At 43.0% G+C, this 20,442-nt stretch overlaps 1 protein-coding gene and 1 long non-coding RNA gene across 6 annotated transcripts in view; one reads left to right on the top strand and one right to left on the bottom strand.

The window, feature by feature from the left end:
* Positions 1-843: 843 nt before the first annotated feature.
* LOC310758313 lies at positions 844-5,467 on the bottom strand. The gene is made up of 3 exons (XR_014545703.1): positions 4,911-5,467; positions 4,230-4,319; positions 844-2,174 (listed from the first exon to the last, which is right to left on the bottom strand). It is a non-coding gene; the product is annotated as an uncharacterized lncRNA (long non-coding RNA).
* A 115-nt stretch (positions 5,468-5,582) lies between these two features.
* Positions 5,583-20,442, top strand: part of LOC310758253 (zinc finger protein 318-like) — a 27,925-nt gene continuing 13,065 nt past the window's right edge. For 2 of the 5 annotated variants that reach the window (XM_083604257.1, XM_083604258.1), the window contains exons 1-7: positions 5,583-5,997; positions 8,209-8,326; positions 8,369-8,402; positions 12,887-13,445; positions 16,203-17,612; positions 18,853-18,952; positions 19,240-19,512. In XM_083604257.1, the coding sequence (XP_083460383.1) occupies positions 5,794-5,997; positions 8,209-8,326; positions 8,369-8,402; positions 12,887-13,445; positions 16,203-17,612; positions 18,853-18,952; positions 19,240-19,487 (2,673 nt within the window). In that variant the 5' untranslated portion in view covers positions 5,583-5,793 and the 3' untranslated portion in view covers positions 19,488-19,512. Of the gene's footprint in view, positions 5,998-8,208; positions 8,403-12,886; positions 13,446-16,202; positions 17,613-18,852; positions 18,953-19,239; positions 19,513-20,442 lie in introns of all 5 variants that reach the window. The other 3 variants (XR_014545661.1, XM_083604256.1, XM_083604255.1) reach the window with 2 other exon arrangements.

Genomic DNA, 20,442 nt, shown 5'->3' with positions numbered 1-20,442 from the left:
CTAACCACAGGTCCTGACCTGCCAAAATTGCTATCGTCTTTGGCTCACTGTCAGCCCTAAGAGAAAGAGGGTGACCTCCCTTGCAAAAGAATTCCAAAATCCCTACAGAGGGGTAACAAGTGCTTGAAAATCTCTTATGTCCCGATTTCAAGAAAGTACTGCCAATCTGAACTGCTCTAAAAGGTCCGGAGGGAGGAGGTGGTCCAACCAAGAGGATAAGAGTACTAAAAAAACATATGCATCTGGGGGAGTAGAGTAATTCCCACTACACTTTTCCATGTACAACTTGCTTCAGAATTATTATTTTTAATCAACTGTATCTCCATCATGTGCTGTAGGTTCAGCAGGGAAATAGAGTGACCTACCCAAAACTATCCAGTATGAAGCATGACTTAAACGCAGAATGCGAAACTGTGTACCCCTCCTCCCCTAACTGCTCAAACGCAACACAGCTTTCATGTCTCAGTGCAGATGGCAAAGAGAGCAGCGAGGAAAGATCCCAGTTACAAATGGTACGGAATGAACAGCTGCCTGGTGCTGCCTGGGCTTGGTTCATTCAGAGGGGAGAGCAGCTATTCAGGCCCTGTGGACCAAGCCGCCTACTCATGAGCAGCAAATTCAGAAAGGTGGGGTCCCCTCATGATAGTCACAGCCACGCCCCTTCTCAGATTATACAACCTAAGATTACACAATTTTATAATTATAGAATAGGAATAATTAGGGACGTATTGCAACAATCTATACACCTAGATCTTCTGGGGGGGGTTTCTATGCACATATATGAGCAAATGATTTAGAGTCATGTTTACCATGAAGTTCCATTGTACATAACCATTCTCTTAAAAATGAAACACCGTGTGTTTTCAGCATTCCTAAATGCTTAAAAAGCCCCTCTTTCATTCTGAGTGGGTAGCGCTAAGATGCTGGGGACAGGGACCCCGCCGCACACACTGGGAAAAGTAAAAGCTTGGGAATGACCAAAAGCACTCCCAGGCAACCGGCTTATTGAGCATTCCTTCTGATTTGTTTGTAAGGAGGTCAGAAGACATGGCATCAAAGCAGGTGTTGTCTCACATTTTCTAGTCTATTCCCCTGTCACTTTCCATATCGCAAAAAGTCCAGCCTTTGGGGAAAATAGTTGTGCAAGACCTCCACGTCACCTCTAGCTGTGCAACCTGAATTTGCCAGTATGTGGTTGAATCCCACCTGGAAATACCAACAGCCTGGAAGTGCCGCAAGTGAGAATTGCATCAAGTAACACGGTGAAGTTGAAACTGCGTCAAGAGAAAGCTGGTTTCTGTAACCTGTCCATACCCTGCAAAATTGCCTTGACCTTTTTGCATGCTTTATTTTCCTTCTACTAGATGTGGGGCAGGCAAAGAAGCTGTATCAGGCAGTGTCATCCATCCTAGGAATCCTGTCCTCCCTTCCCCAGGTTTTTTGAAACTTCACCAGTTATTGCCTCTGTGCTTTCAAGCTCATCCTTTCAGGTTTTACTAAAAAACTGCTTAACACCGTCCTCCCCCCTAGCTGAGGTCCTGAGCAAAGGTGCTGCAATCTGCACCAAGTACCAATGTCCTTACTTTTGCTCTGAAAACATGTAAGAAGTGGCTTTCCTATGGAGGCTGAGAACAAGTTTTTCGGAAATTGGGATTTGAGGGGAAATGTACAGAGTTAAGGAGCAGACAAAGGGAGATTGTTCCAAGCATATGAAGTGGCAGAAAAGAAAGTGAGACTGGAGAAGGGAAGAAAAACAGCTGGCAGTAGATGGGGCAGAGCAGAGGGGAGGGTGCAATGAAGCAAACAAGCAAAGTATCCTTTGAATATGCCAGTTTGCTGTAGGGCTTCATTGTTTGCTAGCTTCAGAGAATAAGTAACACACAAAGCAAGAAGAGCTGTTGCATGCCGGTCTTGCTGGTGAGCTTCCTGTATGTATCTGTGAGAACAAGGTGCTGGACTTGATAGGCTTTTGGCCTAATGCATCAAAGGTCTTCCTATGTTCCTAGCCACTTTTACCTGTAGAGTGCATATTTTGTGCAAATTAACTGACGAGATGCGCAGCCTGCAGACAAAATGGATATCCAATGTTTCCAGAAATCCATTTGGAAGGTGGGGGGAAAGAGGAGTCCTGGGTTCATGGAATAGTAGGCAGTGGTGACAGAAGAGTGATGATTCTTAAGGGGGAAAGGCAAAAATTTAATGTTTTTAAAAGCATCATAATCTTGTTACAGGAAAATATTAATTTCTTTATTTCTTTATGCAAACACCACCATTCTCCATACACATACTATTCTCAACCCCGAAAGGAAAACCCCTCTTTACAGGTCCCACCTTTCTCAACATGAGGCGTGGCATGAATCTACTTCTGCCAAACTCCTTCCAGATTCCAGCTGCACAGCAACTTCCCTGATTATTTTGCAACACCCACTGCTGAACATGTCAGGTTACGTACACACAATCTCTTACTTGCTCTTTAAAAGCATTGTGGAATTCCAAACATTACTTCCAACATTCCATTAAAGGGTACTTCCTGATGGTGATTTTGCAAGCGGATCTAGTGCACCTCCATTGGTTTCAGTTTGTACACAATTCCATCCCCTACTGATTCCTGCCTCTCTGCCTATTTACACTGCAGATTGCAGTGATGATAGGATCCAGAGTGGACATCGCAAGTGTGTGTGCATACACACAGACACACAACAATGCAAAACAAGTACAGGGAATGTGTGACCCTCCAATGTTGTTGGACTACAGTTCCCATTATTCCTGACCATTAATGGGAGCTGGAGTCCAGCAACATCTGAAAGGCCCAGTATTTCCTATCTATGATGTTTCCTATCGCAAGTGTGAATTCTCCCAGTGTTTCCCATATGTAAAATGAACTTGTTGTTTCCCACAATATATCCATGCTTTATCCCTTAAGAATATGTTGCATAAATTTGTGTTTATACATGAAACTTTGTACATGCAAGCTGCATTGGTGCTCAACTAGTTGAGTGGTGCACTTTTAGTTCTTTCTTTCTGCATGTGAAACAGCAGAAATTGAATCTGAAACCATTTGCATGCAACACATGTGCTCTACCACTGAACTAGGGCCATTTCAAACTTCTCTACTACACTGTTTATAATACTGGTGTCTTTCATACTTGGGTTCCATACTTTCATGCTTGGATTCCATTTCCTTCCAACGAGTTACAAAGAATCAACAGAGGGAGAATCTGCCAAAAAAGCACTTGAACATATTGCCAAGGTGTGCTTGAATGCAGCAGAAGAGTTGTCAGCCAACTTCCTGCATTACTACTTCCAAACATCATTTCACTGGAGTAGCTATCCTTTTGTCAGAGGCATAAATCTTGTACTTGCGTGTCACTGCAAGCCCTGCTTCTGATGCGTTTTGTTCTGACTTTGTGTAGGTCTAAATGTCTTCATAGTTGTGTTAATTCATATCAATATTTGGCTTCTATAAAGTTAGTTATTCCAGGAACATGTACTCTTTAAGGGTGCATTCCTGTGTACAGCCAGTCAGCTTGAATCCCATCTATCAAACTGCACAGCACTGCAGCTTAAGTTAATAGATCAGGGGTACCACCCTGCATAAGCGGGTACTGTAATTCATGTCCTCAATTGCACTTTGCATTCCTTCTGGACAGATGGTCCAGAGAATAGGTTCAACCGTTCAACGTATTTCAAGTTTAATATGGCAATGGCAGACTCAAACCAAAAGAGTACCATAATGTTTTAAATTCCTTTCTGTTTATCTAGCCGTATCAGAACGGCTCAAGGTGAGTAACTCCTGAGCCAACAATTGCAACAATTAAACTACACTCATCTCATCCTACTTCTCTATACAGTAGGAGCTTTTGCACTACTTGCAGACAAAATTCAGTTAAATAGGGTCTAAAACTGTACAGGAACATAGGAAGCTGCTGAACCATCTAGCCCAGCATTTGTCCATGGAGCCTAGTAATGTCTACTCCAGACTTCCCCAGCTAATGACTTCAAGAGGTTTCGGACTACAATTGCATCAGCCCCAGCCAGTGCATGCTGACTATGGTTGATGGGAATTAAGGTTCAAAACCTCTGGAGGGCAGGTTGGAAAAGGCTAATCTACTTTGAGCAGTAGTGGTTGCTAGCATGTGCTTACCACCAAGCTATGAACCCTCCTCCATATTAGTTTCTGCCCCTTAGCAACTTTCTAATGTGTACTATATTTATTATTCAGTACCTACCTCTCTTGTTCACTCTTGCTCTCAGAGAAGCTCACAAAAGTATGCACAACTCAAACGATCTTTTCACATTATGAACCGGACCGATGACACCTTGATGAAAGTTTGGGACAATGAATTGAATAATCTCAGAGTGTGTAATTATGTAAGGAGCACCTAGTCAAATGCACAGCGAACAAAACAGATATGCATATTCAGTTTTGAAAGCGAGCATGATTGACATCATCCTGACAGTTTAGAACAAGAACAGGTTTACAAAAATTGCAACTGCAAAATTTCTGCCAGATACGAAATCAAAGACTCCGATTCAGCTTGGAAATCATGTCTGAAATAAACACAAACACATTAAGGAATTAGGCTTCCAACATTGTTTGGTGAATACTATTTTATGAATCTGATTATATAAATATTATTATTAATTTATATACTACTTCATTTCCAAGATGGCCTCTTACTGGTTTATAAGTATAAAACCAATGATACATAATTAAAATATATAATAAAACAAGTTAATTAAGGCACTAAGATAGACATTCACAATTAAAATATGTAATAAAAATAAGACCATTACAACAGCACAATGAAAAGGTTTAAAACAGCAGTTGGTTAATAATATGAATTTTAATCAGTCAAATCTTAAATCAGTATATGAATAAGAACAAGGGGAACAAAAAGCTATCACACTAGGTTTTAATCAATGTACAATGACAATGAGTCAGAGCTGGTGGGGCAGCATCTTTCCAGGATGTCAAGCAGAAATCTAGCAGGGAATGTGAAATATCTCTGTCCAAGACCTTGAGAGCTGCTGTCAGAGTGGACAACGCTGAACTAAATGGACAAATATTCTGAGCTGCAATAGGGCACCTTCCTATAATCGGATTAGAAGAGTCATTCCCCCCCCCCCTCTTATTACCATTTTAAAACGATACTTTCTGTTTGCATATTTACAACAATTTAGTTTTCATTACGATTTTTATGATTTTACATCTGAGGACTGATTAATTGGGGGACAGCCTTTTTTGGTCAGCCAACTAAACATTGCAAGCCCCCTGCTTTCTTGGGCCTTTCCTCAGAAATCCGCCTAATATACAGATCAGTGATCAAATGGCACGAGAGCCAGATGAAGCCCGTGTTCTGAATCAGCTGAAATTCTCGCAGACCACTGCTGAATACAGAACACATCAAAAGGAGAACGGGAAACTCAGGGTATATTGCTCTACACGTTTTCTCTCTCTATGAATTCTGAGTTACCAAGCCGGACGGAGCCCACTGATACATATTTTTCCCCACCAGCGGCCTCTAGCGTCTGGGAGAATGCCTTACAGACCCGGGCAGGCGCAAAGGCCACGTGACTCGAGTTCCGCCTCCGCCATTTTGTAAGGACGTCGGAAGGAAGCGTCTTCCCGGCCCGCCCACCCAGCCCCGCGCGAGCTGCGTTTGCGTCCGGTGCTACGTGCGCGCGCGAGGAGCGGGGGCAGTTGATGCGTGCGCAGAGCGGGGGCTGGGGGCTGGGAAGGGAGCTGGCGAGAGCGGCCTTGGCGGCGGCGGAGACGCTGCTCTTGTCGTGATGCACCGCTCCAGCAGCAGCCGTTCGAGCAAGCCGTCTTCCAGCCGGTCCAAAACCAGCGCATCCAGCTCCAGTTCGGCTCGAGGCCGCAGCTCGCACCGCTCGCGCTCGCGCTCCCGGTCTCCACGGAGCCGCCGCCGGCACCGCTCGCCCTCCAGCGGACGCTCTTCGCGCCGGTCGCCGCCTTCGCGCCGCAGTAGTCGGGTACGCTCTGCCCGTGGCGGCGGTGGCGGAGGCTGAGGGGGTTGCGGGTTGGGGAATTGGCCCGGCCTCAGCGAATTTAAGACGCCTCCGAGAGCCAGTGTGGTGCAGTGGTTAAGAGCGGTAGACTCTAATCTGGGGAACCGGGTTCGCGTCTCCGCTCCTCCACATGAAGCTGCTGGGTGACCTTGGGCCAGTCACACTTCTTTGAAGTCTCTCAGCCCCACTCACCTCACAGAGTGTTTGTTGTGGGGGAGGAAGGGAAAGGAGAATGTTAGCCGCTTTGAGACTCCTTAAAGGGAGTGAAAGGCGGGATATCAAATCCAAACTCCTCTTCTTCCGCCTCCCTAGCGTCCAGGGCTAACGGCTGCCCGCTTGCCTCAGTACAGTGGTACCTCGGGTTACATACACTTCAGGTTACATACGCTTCAGGTTACAGACACCGCTAACCCAGAAATAGTGCTTCAGGTTAAGAACTTTGCTTCAGGATGAGAACAGAAATCATGCTGCAGCGGCAGCAGGAGGCCCCAACCTAAAGTGGTGCTTCAGGTTAAGTACAGTTTCAGGTTAAGCACGGACCTCCGGAACGAATTAAGTACTTAACCCGAGGTACCACTGTACCTTCCCCAAGGAGCATCCCCCATCTCTCGCACCTAACTGCCACTTACTGGAATAGCCAGCCGTTTTCCTGCCCCCAACTTAGTTATATATAACATCATGGCCCACATTTCTGGGCATGCGCCCCGCAACCTTGAGCATCCCTAAGCAATCTTACCTGCGATCCCAGCCTTGGCTCTGTGGTGATGTGAAGGAGGTCGAAGGGCTTAATGACAGCTGGAAGGGAAGCTTTGCCTCAAAGTAGAGAAACATTAAATGTGCAACAGCCCTGTGTATCCTACATCTGAGAGGAAATCACCTTGGATTTAGTAAGACTTCTGAGTAGGCCTGTCTCGGGTTGAGCTGCATGCTCCTTTCCTTCATTTCTACATGAAGGAAAGTGGCCGGTGATTTTTGCCCGCACACAAAATACGCTTAACAGGTTAAGGCAATACTTGTAGACTTGGCTTGTGGTGGGGAGGAGCTTAGGTTTATTTTTACCAAAGGTTCATGGATCGTTGAATGAATTTGAAAAGTAGGATGGCTGCTAAGGCATATTGGGCGCCTAAAACCTGGTTGGATTACTTGAAAATTATTTCAACCAAAATCAACACAGCTAATGGATAGTCATGGTTAGGATCAAACTGTGAATTTCAGAGAAGATTAGCCTTTGGAAGTGATTGTGCTTCACTTTTCATATTTGTCAATAACCAAATACTTAAAGATCTTAAAGGCTGGGGGAGAGATGAAGAAGAAAAGAGGCTGCATTTGGATGATTAATGAGCTGAGATATGCATCAATTTACTGAACCCACATGCAGTCTCTTTGGTCCCCTGCCCCCTTTGTTCAAGTAGGAAACATGCCAGGAAACCAGTTAACCATAGTTATTCTGTTAACAAATAATTGGAAAGCTAGTCAATGGCTTCCAAGGAGGCTAGAAAATGAAGCCATTGAAATAAAATTTGCTTCCAGTTCCTGTCTTGTTTGGAAGCCAGTGTTTGGATGTAACAGTACACTGCTGTTAGTTTTGATGCCTGGCTTTGGGAACAGGGAGCTGAGCAAGCTGCATGTGGATTTGTGACTCTGCACATATCTTGGCTTAATAAACTGAGATTTGATTATCTAGATAGCAGGAGGAAGCAGAGTGAGGAGATAAATGCTTCCAAGAGATAAGTTCACCTATCTAAAAATGTCTATTAGAACTTGGAAGTGCCCTATTCGACTGATGGGCTATCCCCCTGTTCCATTACTAATTAATTTTAAGAAACAACCCATTCCTAGAATTGACCGCTTTTCTGTGAAAAATGGGGGTGGACAGTGGTTTTTTGGTGGTTTATGTCACTGGCAATAAATTGGGAGGCTTCTTCTTCTTCTAAATGGTACAATTGTCAATTTAGCTGCATTGTCTCATTACATTGTTGGTGTGCATATTATCAGATGTCTTCACTGCACATAAACATTAGATGCATGTAGTGTTTTTCAAATCCACATCAATTGTAGTAAAATTTGCATACTGCATTAATATTGGCTTATTTCTTAAATAGCATCATGTACCCCCTGCCCCATAGTAACTTACTTGGCCGTAAGAATTCTGATGTCTTGTTATTTTAATTGTAGAGACGCTCTCCAGGCAAGCGCTCTCACTCTCCGGGCAAGCGCTCTCACTCTCCGGGCAAGTGCTCTCACTCTCCGGGCAAGCACTCTCACTCTCCGGGCAAGCGCTCTCACTCTCCGGGCAAGCCCTCTCACTCTCCGGGCAAGCACTCTCACTCTCCAGACAAACGCTCTCCAAGTTTGAGTGATGGGAACAGGTAAGGCTTCTCTGAAGGCCAGTCTCTCATAATTAACCTTGGTTATCTTTCTTGGTACTTGTCCCATGGGTAATATAAAACCCCACAACCTGATTGTAAGACGTGGTGGGAAATGTATAGGACATGTTGGGAATCTCACATATAGGACAGACATATTTAGCTCTCTTATTGACATATTTTTAATACCTCCCTTGGTATGGATTTAAAATATTAGGAATTAAAGAGAGGTATTGAAAACATGTCTCCGTTTAATTTCATACAGTCTTTTTATAAATAAGAGCAGGATGGAGATGGATAAAAAGTACATAGCTCAGTTTTGAAAACCTTTTGTTTGATTGAAATCATTAGTTTTTACATCTACTTCTTTGAATTTTTCTGACAGTTTTGTCTTCAGTGGATTCTGAGGAAGCCGTGAGAGTAGATGTGGAACTGAAACAGCTTCTTTTCTAAAAATGAACCCCAGTTGAAAAACAAAATGATGAAACACCCTTTTAGTAAATTTCTTGTTACCTCATGACAATTTAGCTGCTATTTTAAACTCACATGTTCCTGCAGGTACAGAAACTGTGTGAAGATCTATATTATAATTTGCTTTCACTGCCCAAACATCCTGTTTTCCTAATCCATTTTTAGGGGTGAAATTTCTTCTTCAGATCCCCAACAGCAGGTTTCTATTTAGAATAGGGTTATATACACAGACATGTACATGAAAAAGGGTATATTTAGGAAAGATAATTGCATGAATGACAGAAGTTGTAAAACACTTTCACACTGAATAATGAAACTTCCCCGTTGCTTTTACTTCTAGAGCCACTTCTAGAAGTAGAAGCAACGGGGAAGTTTCATTGTTCAGTGTGAAAGTGTTAAAGCTATATCAACACTAGAATAAGGAAAACCCAAATTGGACCCACAAGAAAATGTTGCCACATAGAGTGCTGCTGATCAGGGTTCTCTCAGTTATTCCATTCCATTCCTCTTCGCTCCCCCACCAGTGTCCTGTGCTTTTGCCCCCAACACTCACCCAATATTCCATGTTGACAGAGCTTACTCAGTTTTCCTTGGGCTGGTTATTTCCTTATGTCTCTCCTTAGAGTTTTCGAAAATATTTTTTGTGCATCTGCAAATCTTGGGATTTCCCTGAGCCTAAATATAGCCACCTCTTAATGTTTGGGTGGTCATTTTGGCTACAGAAGATCCATTATTAATTTGCTGTTAGTATGTAGAATATGGAAGTATAACAGAGATAATTCAGTGTGTAATTTAAGGGTTAATTATGTTGTCTGTAAGTCATCTAGACAAGAGGGGGTAGGTTGCGACCAGGGCGGGTGGCATGATCTTTACTGAGGTAGTAGCTGCTTTGGTAAGCTGTCTAGCTGTGAGTGAATTTTCTTGTGGCTGTTTCATTGAATCTAAGACTGCTGTCAACAAGGCCTGTCGAAAGGCAAAACTTCTTTCTTTCAGCTGGGCAGGGCTGTCTTACCCATAGGCGCTAGGGGTGCAGGGCACCCGGGTGCCAGGCTCTCAGGGGCGCCAGGCTGAGAGTCCGGGGCTCGAGAGTTGAGTACGGGAAGAGCCCGCCCGTCGGTCGGAGCGCTGCAGTGGGCTCTTCCGGGAGCCAGAGAGCAAACAAACAGGTGGGTGGGCAAGCAGACAGACATGCGCCCAGCGAGGAGGAGGAGAAGGACAAGAGACGGCGGCAACAGCAGCGACAGAAAAGGCGGCAAGCAGCATTCTCCTCAGCACGCCTTTCCCGCCTCGGCTTTAGCGGTGTCCCTTCGCTCCTCCGACGCTGGAAGCAGCAGCAGCAGGCAAGCAGCCCCTCCTCATGCTGCCCTGGGTGGTAGAAGGGACAGGTGGGCCAAAGGGTTGCCGCCGCTCACCTTTCCTGTGCGTTTCTCCACTTTGGTCCGACTTTGGGACTTGAAGTGCGCTGGCGGCAGCTCCCTGAGAGAGAGAAAGAGAGTGAGCGGCTTCGCCTCTTTTTGCCAACCAGGTGCCTGACAACTCTGGGGAACCTTTCCTTTAAAAAGGTCAGCAACTTTGGGGTTCCCCCCAAAAAAGGTTAATAACTCTGGGCAACTTTGGGGGGGGCGCCGGGCGGATCTTTGCACCCCTGCGCCGCATATGCTTAAGACAGCCCTGTGCTGGAGTTTGGTTTGTTCAATAAACTTTGGCCAGTATTCTATTGCTTGGCACATTGCTCAGTGTCTCTGCTAACAGGGTACTGTTAAAGTGATTTTAACTCTGTTGTGGTGATAAGAACAATGCAAATTACCGTATTTTTCGCACTATAGGATGCACCTGACTATAGGACGCACCTTGTTTTAGAGGGGGGAGAACAAGGAAAAAAAATTCTCCCCCTCTCTGCCCAGTGCCCCTTCAGCGAAGCGGCAGGAGGTGCTGCGCAGAGAGGGGGAGAATTTCCCCCCTCTTGTTTTCCCCCTCTAAAACAAGGTGCCATTTAAGGTGCGTTCAGTCGCCTTCAGGCGGCTACCTCGGAAGCCTGGAGAGCAAGAGGGGTCGGTGCGCACCGACCCCTCTCACTCTCCAGGCTTCAGGTTCCTTTCGACCTGCTCTTTGGGGCTGGCGGGGGGAAGCCCACCACCAGCCCAAAAGAGCAGTTTGGGAAGCAGCGGAAAGGCGTGCAGCGAAGAGGCTGCTGCCATAGCCGCGTGTCACCTCTCCAGCTGGGAGAGGGTCGCGGGGGGCTTCTTTAGCTCCACGCGCGCTGTCCCGGCTGGAGTGGTGGTGCGCGGCTAAAGAGGCTGCTGCAATAGCCGCGCATCACCTCTCCAGCTGGGAGAGGGTAAGCAGGGCTTCTTTAGCCCCGTGCACGCTGTCCCGGCTGGAGAGGTGGCGCGCAGCTAAAGAGGCTCCTGCCATAGCCGCCCGTCACCTCTCCAGCCGGGAGAGGGTCGCGGGGCTATGGCTTCTTCACTCCATAGGACGCACACACATTTCCCCTTCATTTTTGAAGGGGAAAAAGTGCGTCCTATAGAGCGGAAAATACGGTATAACCTTTTTTCAACTGATAGCTTGATCCTATGAACTGCCCCCCCTTTTTAAGGGCTTATAATAGCTTGAGCTGGTATAGGTCTGTGTCTTGATGGACAATTTTTTTCAGTTGAATCCAGTTTCCCATTATAGATCTTATTCTCCTGCAGTATTAGAGAATTAGATATATATGCTAGGTTCCCAAATGGTTCCTTAAACCAAGGTTGCTGTCGTCAAAATGGAATGCCTAGTTTCCATTTTGGGGCAAGACAGCTCCAGTCTTAGTTTTCAAATGATGGACTGTCCATGATTGATTCTGAGTTAAACTTCTGACTACCTTGAGCTAGGTTAAGAGCTTTGAGAACTGGAAGAAGAAAAATCACTTGATCCAGGGATAGTCCACATACATATATATTGACCTAAATTTACCTCTTTTTCTTAATGGTGACTGTTCCTGCTCAGGCTGCACAGAAAAAGCAATTTGGTTCCAGAAATTCATTCCGATTGTGCAGATAAAATGTAACCGATAAAATTTTACAGGGTATTAGTGGGATATTAGTGTGTGAAAACAGTCCAGATCCAATGATCCCCAGATGGTGATGTCGGGTGCCATCCTGGTGCCCAGGCATCTTCACTTGTTTGCAAGTGGTCAAAAGCCAGGGGCAAAATGCGCCTGGTGCCTGGCTAATTTTGAACACTGCTTTGAACGGATAAGGAAGTTGTCTTCCATATTTTGATATTTTGCTTCATACTGTTTTTGACATGAAGATCTCTTCAAAATTATTGTTGGGAAAGCGTTCAGCAGGCTGAGTGTGATGAAAACATGTATTTAGGTTTGATGCTTTCAGCAATCCTCATTTAAAAACATGCATGGAAGTTATTTTCAGTAGTAATTCTGAGGGGTTTTGTTGTTGTTGTTTTGCTAAAGTAACATGCAGAAAACAGTATGTGAAGGAAATTATTTGAGGAGTGGAGGGTGAGAAACTTTGCTGAATTTGGAACTACAATATTGTTGCTGATGAAAGGGGGAATTCTGCTACTGTAAAAAATATCAAAATGTTATGTTGCTCACTTTCCCCCTAGATAGCCAGCAAGACATTTGTGTTCTTTTTTTATGAGACTATCTAAAAAAGCTAAACACAACCCTAAATGTGTGTTGTTCAAATCCACCATAAAATAATTGAAGTATGCAGGCCTTCTGTGTAAGATAAATAGACAAACTGGAACCTGAGTGCTCTCAAGTTTGGGCTTCTGTTCCTTCTGTTCCTGTTGCATGTCTCCTATGCTCATAAATAACAAGACTTCTGAAATGAATTATGAATTATGTCAAGGGGTGAAGTTATTGCTAAGTATATAAAATCTTCAGAACCAGCCATCTTGGGTTCAAGGCAAGAAGTACTGAGTTGTCATACAAAGGACACTTTATGCCAGCTGGAGTTCAGGGGGGGTTATTCCAAGTTGCTGATTTTGTTCTGTACCTCTCTTATTAGGGATGACTTGGCTGATGGTCCAATATTTAGCAGTGGCCTTCCACGCCCTCAAAGCATTGAGCGGTATTCCTTGAGCAAGGAAACTCCTTCTTCACCTTTCAATACAGGACAAGATGAGGATTATCGCTTTAGAGATGATTTTCTCCATCAATCAGACTATAGCACCAGCTATAACCATCTACAATATCTCCCAAGGGAAACGGAAAGGTATAGAATGCTACTTGGGAAGCCATCAGAGGATACAGGGCAAGACCTAGAACTTCCTAAACATGACAGAGATGACAGACTGCTTAAGATAGACATAGACATAGAGCCTGAGGATTTCTTGTCTGGGACGTGGAACTTCTGCAAACAAGATCCTAGTAAGAGCCCAAGCCTGCCATTTCACGATGTGGATTTACGTGTACTTGAATATGCTGGGAGAAAAAGCAAAGAGGAGGAGCTGAGCAGAAATTGCAGTCAAGACCCTGAACATAAATATATTTATAGACCTAATGAAATAACAGCAATGCCCAAAAAATCTATTCTGAAGAAACACAGGGATGATCCTTCGGTGCAGGTTTGGCATGTATTTCTCTCTCTGGTTAAACTGTCCTTTACACTTTTTACTGCTCTTTTATTGAATCTTAAATTTTATTATTTAACTTAATCTCTGTTAATTCTGGAACAAATACCCTCAGAATAATATCCAGGCTTCCCTCACAGTTGTGGAGTTTGTTTGGTGTAACTTGTAGAATAATCAGCATATTGGATCCCATTTTTCTTGGAATGAGGACATTTTACTAGTTTTGGTATTTAGAGCATCCCACTTCATGAGCAATTCTACCTTTCAAAAATTTTCATTCAGCTTATTCATATAGCTTTAAAATTCACACACAATCAAAATCCTTACTTATTAAAAAAACCCCTAAGCTTTCCAGAAACAGATTTCCAGGTGTATACATAGGAATTTAAATACAGGCGATTCCCTGTTAGTGTGGGGGTTGCTTTTCAGGTCATTGTGCATGTCAGCAATTGTGCATAAGCCCATTTTGCTCCCTTCCAAAGCTGAAAGCAGCGCATGTCTTGGTGGTCACATGTCAGGTAGACAGGTGCAAGGTGATCGCCACCTGTACTACAATCTAAAACAACCGAGAATACAATAAAGTTGAGAATGGCAGAACTATTCAGCTAGATAATATAACAATTTGCAGTGGCTGGGTGACAAAAACATTTTTACCTGGTTTGAGCACCAGATTCACTATCCTTGGCAGTACATTCTGTAGCTGTGATGCTATCACACAGAAGAGCCTCCCACTTGTATATATGTAATGTTTTTCTCCTATAGATAGAACCTGCGGCAAGGTGCCAGAAATGTTTTAACACCTTGACATCTGAAGGCAGCCCTGTATAGGAAAGCTTTTTAAGGTTTAATTTTTTACTATGTTTCTATATATATGCTGGAAGATGCCCAGAGTGGCTGAGATACAAATAATAAATTATTATTGTTATTGTTGTTATTATTAATCTGGACATGATGGGGTTTTTTACCTCTACAGTAGAAAAATCAGAATAGTCAAGACCACCAAATTAAGGTGGTTTTTGGAATGGTACATCTGGGATTTGTTTTGAACCATTTAATGGTACTTGCAATGGGTTGAATGTAAAGAAAATAAGGGTACTATTATTCACATCTGTGTGTAGGCTGAAATTGAAGAGTTGGCAATTTATGCAGTACATTTACCATGTTGTGCATTTTTTAACCTGCTTGAACCTAATACAAGAATCTTAATACTAGAATTACCTAGTTGGATTGGACTGCAAACATTCTCTCAAACTGGTATGGAATGCTCTGAACAGGTGACATTTCATACTATCATGACTGGATTGTTTTTCTGTTGTGTAGCTGTGGAGAGAGAGCACCTTGGCAGGTGGTTCCAATACTAAATACTGTAAATAAATAATGCTTTTCAAAACCGTGCCAACTATGATGTGGCAAGTACCTTTTTGGCATCCTGCTCTCTCTATCTCAGGGTTTCATCATATGAAAAAATCAGTTCGTTTCTGATAATAGTAACAATATGCCTGTGGGAATTATCTTTTTGTAGCTGCCATAACCAGAGCTGCACATAATGCTTGCTTGTGAATGTTTTGGTGCAAAAACACTTTGGGTTTGGTGGAAAATGTTGATTTCAAATCTCCAAAGGTATTGTTTTACATATGTTTGTCCCTGTCCACAGCCACTGTGTTGCTCCTCAGTTACTCATTTGACATGGTTTTTCTTCTCCTCTATTATTGCTGTGTAATCTCAGCAAATCAGGCATCGCAGAATGATTTTCAGGGTACTGCATAGCTCCTCAGCTTTGTCTAAATGACAGTGTTATTCATGAGCCCTCTCATTGCCCTCACTGTGAACGAGGGTTGGCTTGAGTAGGGGCAAGAATTGCACAGCTATTACCAAGGTATCAAGCTGACAAATCTTACCTCGCTGTACTGGCAGTTTTATAGCTCATTAGATCAGTGTTGCAAGCCAGGGTTGGCCTTTAGTGAGGGATAATCGGTCACTTTCTCGTCCAGTGCCCTATTAAAGATGATCAGGCAGGAGTGTTGATTGTCGGCAGTGAAAGTGACATGACAAAAGTGTATAAAATTATGCACAGCATGGAGAAAGGAGCTAGAGAAAAGTTTTCTCTTTCTCATAATACTAGAACTTATGGACATCCAAGGAAGCTGAATGTTGGAAGATTCAAGACAGACAAAAGGAAGTACTTCTTCACACTGCACATAGTTTAACTGTGGAATTCCTGCCCACAAGAGGCAGTAATAGCCGCTAACTTGGGTGGCTTTAAAAGAGGATTGGCAAATTCACAGAGGTTATGGCTATCAGTGGCTGCTAACCCTGATGGATATGCTCTGCCTTCACTGTTGTGTTGAAGGTGGTATGCTTCGGAATACCAGTTGCTGGAAACTGCAGGTGGGCAGAGGGCTGTTGCTCTCAGCTCTTGCTTGTGGGCTTCCCTTGGGCTTCTAGTTGGCCACTATGAGAACAGGATTCTGGGCTAGGTGGGCCACTGGCTGGATCCAGCAGACTGTTCTCACATTCTTAAAGTATGGCCCATCCCTAATCAAAATGGCCATCTTATGCAGATGTAACAGTGTGGTATTTAGGAACTATTTTGTCTCTTTCAATTCCATTTTTATCTTACAGTTTTCGTTAGTGTTATGAACTACTGACTATAAACCCTTTATATTAAAGTTATGTCTGTCTTAATAGATTGGGAAAGTGATTAGCCTCCTTGCAAAATGTAGTAACAAGTGGCAATTTCTTTCTTTTTAGCCTGAAGTCTTTTCTAGCAGTTCTGCCTCTCTCAAAGAGCCCCCTCTTCTTTCAGATGATCCTCCTTTTCCCCAGAGAACCAACAGCATTGCTCCTTTTTCAACTGAGGAGGTGAAATTCCTCAAACAGTTCAATAAAAATGCAGATGTAGAACCTGCAAATACAACATCTGAAGGCAATGTGCATAATTGGAAGCTGTATTCTGGCCAAAAACAAAACATTTCCCATTATAAACAGAATTTTGGGAGCTTTTTGAATCGGAGAGAGTGTAATGAGTCCACATCAGAGCCAGAAGACCAGCACAGTTACTTCTTGCTTCCCCATGAAAGAGCCAGCCAGGATGGGAATGGCTTTTCACACATTCTGAGTATGAAAACAGATTCTACCAGCACTCAAGAAAAGAGAAGGAACAGCTTCCTTGATGATGTTGAGGCTGAAGAGAAGTTTCTTTATGGTGATAATGGGGATGACTCAATTTTTATTCAAAGGATAACATTGAGTGGTGATAAAGAACATGGAAGGAAGAAAATAAACTCTCCTCCTGCTAGTCTGTCTGTAAAATCAGACACTTTAGAAGAATCCAGACCAGAGCATGAGAAAATTTATGACTTGCTCAAAACTATTGGTCTTGACATTGGGATGGCTGAAATTGGTAAGCTTGCTGCCCGCACTCAGGAACGCCTCCATGGGAAGAAAGCATCTCGTTCTCCTGATCGTCGTTCAGTGGCTTCTCATAAACCTAGGAAAGAATCTAGGGAGTCTAAGGAAAGGCACTGCAGTAAAAGTGACACTCATTCTCCAGAGTCAAGGTGGAACCACTCTCCCTCTCCTGATTATTTCCCACCATCTAAAGAGATGTCTCCTGCTTCACATTCTAAGCACACTGAAAGCAAAACTGTAAGGCAAGATTATCATTTCCCACAAGAGCAAGCTGTTCCCATGGCATCTCCAATTCCATCTGCCCCACCTTGTCTTCCTCATATGTTTCCTGCTCCCATATATCCCCAGTATAGTGTTCCATTCTATTTACCATTCGGTGCAACTCACCTGCCACAAAACTATCCACCTCCCACAATGCCCCCTCCTGGCTATAATCCATATGGACAGTATTTCACTTGTGCAGCTTCTGGCTGGGCCACGTATGCTCCTCCTCAGCAGGCTGATCCTGAATTTCCAAATGCACCTGGGTACAGTACTCCAACAGTGCCACCAAATCATTCAGTTTCCAACGTCAGAGTTATTCAGACAATTTCCACAACACGAAGGACTTGTGATATCAAAAGAAATACATCTATGATTGTTCAAACCCCTTTCTCTGCTCCTCATTCCAAATTGCTCCCTCAGCATACCCCCAAAGGCGCTAAGGAAAAAATACCTGATGATAGAAATCGAGCTGTTCAGAAACAAAAGGTGAGAATGTTTATCTTACAAGCAGATGTATCTCCCCCCCCCCTTCTACCACATTTCCTTTTCCACATAGCAGCAATGTAGTTGCTGCTATTGAGAAGTGGATAGTATCCTTATAGACTTACTTCTGAATGCCTTATACTGTAGTTTAAAAATATATACAGTGGTACCTCGGGTTACAGACACTTCAGGTTACAGACTTCAGGTTACAGACTCCACTAACCCAGAAATAGTACCTCGGGTTAAGAACTTTGCTTCAGGATGAGAACAGAAATTGTGCGGCAGCGGGGGGGGGCCATTAGCTAAAGTGGTACCTCAGGTTAAGAGCAGTTTCAGGTTAAGAACGGACCTCCGGAACGAATTAAGTTCTTAACCCAAGGTAACACTGTAATACTTTTTCTACTGCACATCTTTTCCTAACACATAATGAAATATGAAACCAAGTGCAGAATTGATTCCTTATTTAAGATTACATTCTTGGATTTAAGGTCTGCCGTTTTACAGAAGTTCAAAGCACATACAATTTTATTTTAACTTTTTTCTGCACTTTTTATTTGACATTGGATTACGTATAGTTTTTTTGAACAGGATGTACCTCTAATGTCTTGAGCTATCTAATGGCTGTTTTTATGGTACTGTGGCAAGACACACCTTGTTAATTGTTGTTGTTGTTTATTACCTGCCCTTCACCCTAAGGTCTTAAACAGTCTCTCTTTAAGGATACAATCTACATGCAGGTCCTGCTATTGGAACACTTAGTAACTGAAATCTCAGCCAAACACGAAGAATTCTACCCAAACCTCACTACACAAGCAGCAAATTCAGATACCCAAACAGATGGCGTTTGCCTACTTCATGTTTTGCTGGTCAGCAGCAGCCCTTTTGGGCAGAAACCAGGGAGGGAGGGGGAGAGATCAAACAAATTACGAAATAGAAGTGTTTCCATAGGAAATAATGGAAATCATAAGCTCATTATGTGAACATACGCCTAACAAATGATTTCCTGGGAACGCATTTTGTTCAGAAAGCAGGACCTGCATGCTTTTAAGCTTTAGTAAGTTTTAGTATGTTTCATGTTTAGTGGCATTTAGTATGTTAGGAGCTGGGTGCAATGAATCACAGGCTGAGTTAGCAAGCATAAGATGAAAATATTTACTTTCAATGATTGTTGTAGTTTTAGTTGGGTTGTAATCCATGAAAGGGGGATTTTTAATACCTTCCTTCCCTTCACAAACCTTTCTAGGTATTGGAGGAAAGAAGGAAATTGAAGGCTGAACAAGAAGCACGACAGAAGAAACTGCATTATCTGACAGTTGAGTTAAACAGACTTACAAAACAGGAAGGTACTGCACTCATTTTATTCTTCCTTTTCCCCTACTATCCTCTAAAGTGGTGATGCTGGACATTGCATAATTTGTTTTTATCTCAGGGTATTATCCTAAACAGGGAATTAATTAGGGTGCAACCCAAATCATTGCAAGTAACTGTCAGTTCTTCATACAGTAATGCAAACCCTGCTTCTGTCTTTTGGGTATACCAAAATGGTACCTTATAATTGATTACCCAAAATAATTTTGCATGTATTAATGATTTTCTTATGCTTTCCACTCTACCACTTTGACTGGCTTAGGGGAGATGATGCGCAAGATGCGTAAGGCAAAAGATCCCTTGCTGGTGGAAGTGAACCAACTACGAGAGAAGATAGCAAAGGAAGTTGCTCAGTTGCAGATGCATTCTGATGCGGCAGAGAAAAAGCAATCTGAGCTTGATAAGGTAGCTCTGATCTTGGGGATTAACATTTTTGAGAAAGCCCGGAAGCAGTCTTCTGAAAATAAAGACTCATCAGAAAAAGACAAGTCAGAAAATGGAAAAAAATGAGGAGATAACTTGCAACTCAATCCAGGTAAAATAACAGGTGCGCTCACCAAGGGAGTTCAGATAATAATTACTTAATTAGTCTGGATATAAATTAGCCTTTTGCCCATGCATGTATCCCCTTCGCTTCTCCCTTTGTACAAGCCAATAAACAAACCAGGAAGTCTTCAATTAACTTCCTATTTTATGAGTCCTATGTTGTGAATTACTGTTTTATGTCTAAAGGAAAGTAAAATAGTTGTTAAGAAGTTTTGTCTCTTGGGTCTTTGGTTTAAATTAAATGCTGATACAATATAACAACTCTACCAACTTCACGGAAATAGAAGGTAAGATATCTCTAAATTTTCTAAGCCGCTCAAGGTTAATCCTAAATCATTATCTACAGTCCCCCCCCCCCTTCACAGCCTTGTTGTTAGACTGCAATGATGGGAGAAACTTTTTTCACTCCCAGCACTGGGCTGTCAAAACTCAGAAGCCTTTCAGAGGTAGGAGACTTTCACATGTAAAAGGTAGCAGCAGAGAGTTATCTCCCCCGCACCACCCCTTTTTATAAATAGCTTTTACTGTTGTAGCAAATCAATAGTGGCGTTTTGTTTTGTTTTGTTCATTAAATTTGCATATTGCCCTAAATCTATAGATCTCAGTGTTGTTCACAACATAAAAAACTTGACTAGGGGATAGGAGAGAAATTTGATCAGTTCTCATTGAATGCTGAATCTATCAAATTCTCACTTTCCAAAACAATATGAAAACTGAAACACAGCCATCCTTTAAATTTCACCCATACCCAAATTTTGCAATGCAGTTCTCCAGCCAAACAACCAAATGCATATATTTAAAAAATGCCTCTGTTGGGGGAAAGTGCATAAAAATTAAGATAGTAGTAAAAATAGCGTACACGTGATATTAGAGGAAATTGCAAAAATGTGTCCATTAGTCAGAACTGCATACAAAAATC

Source organism: Podarcis filfolensis (assembly GCF_964270895.1).
Source record: "Podarcis filfolensis genome assembly, chromosome: 3".
NCBI lineage: Eukaryota > Metazoa > Chordata > Lepidosauria > Squamata > Lacertidae > Podarcis > Podarcis filfolensis.
This window is presented reverse-complemented; position numbering and strand designations above follow the sequence as displayed.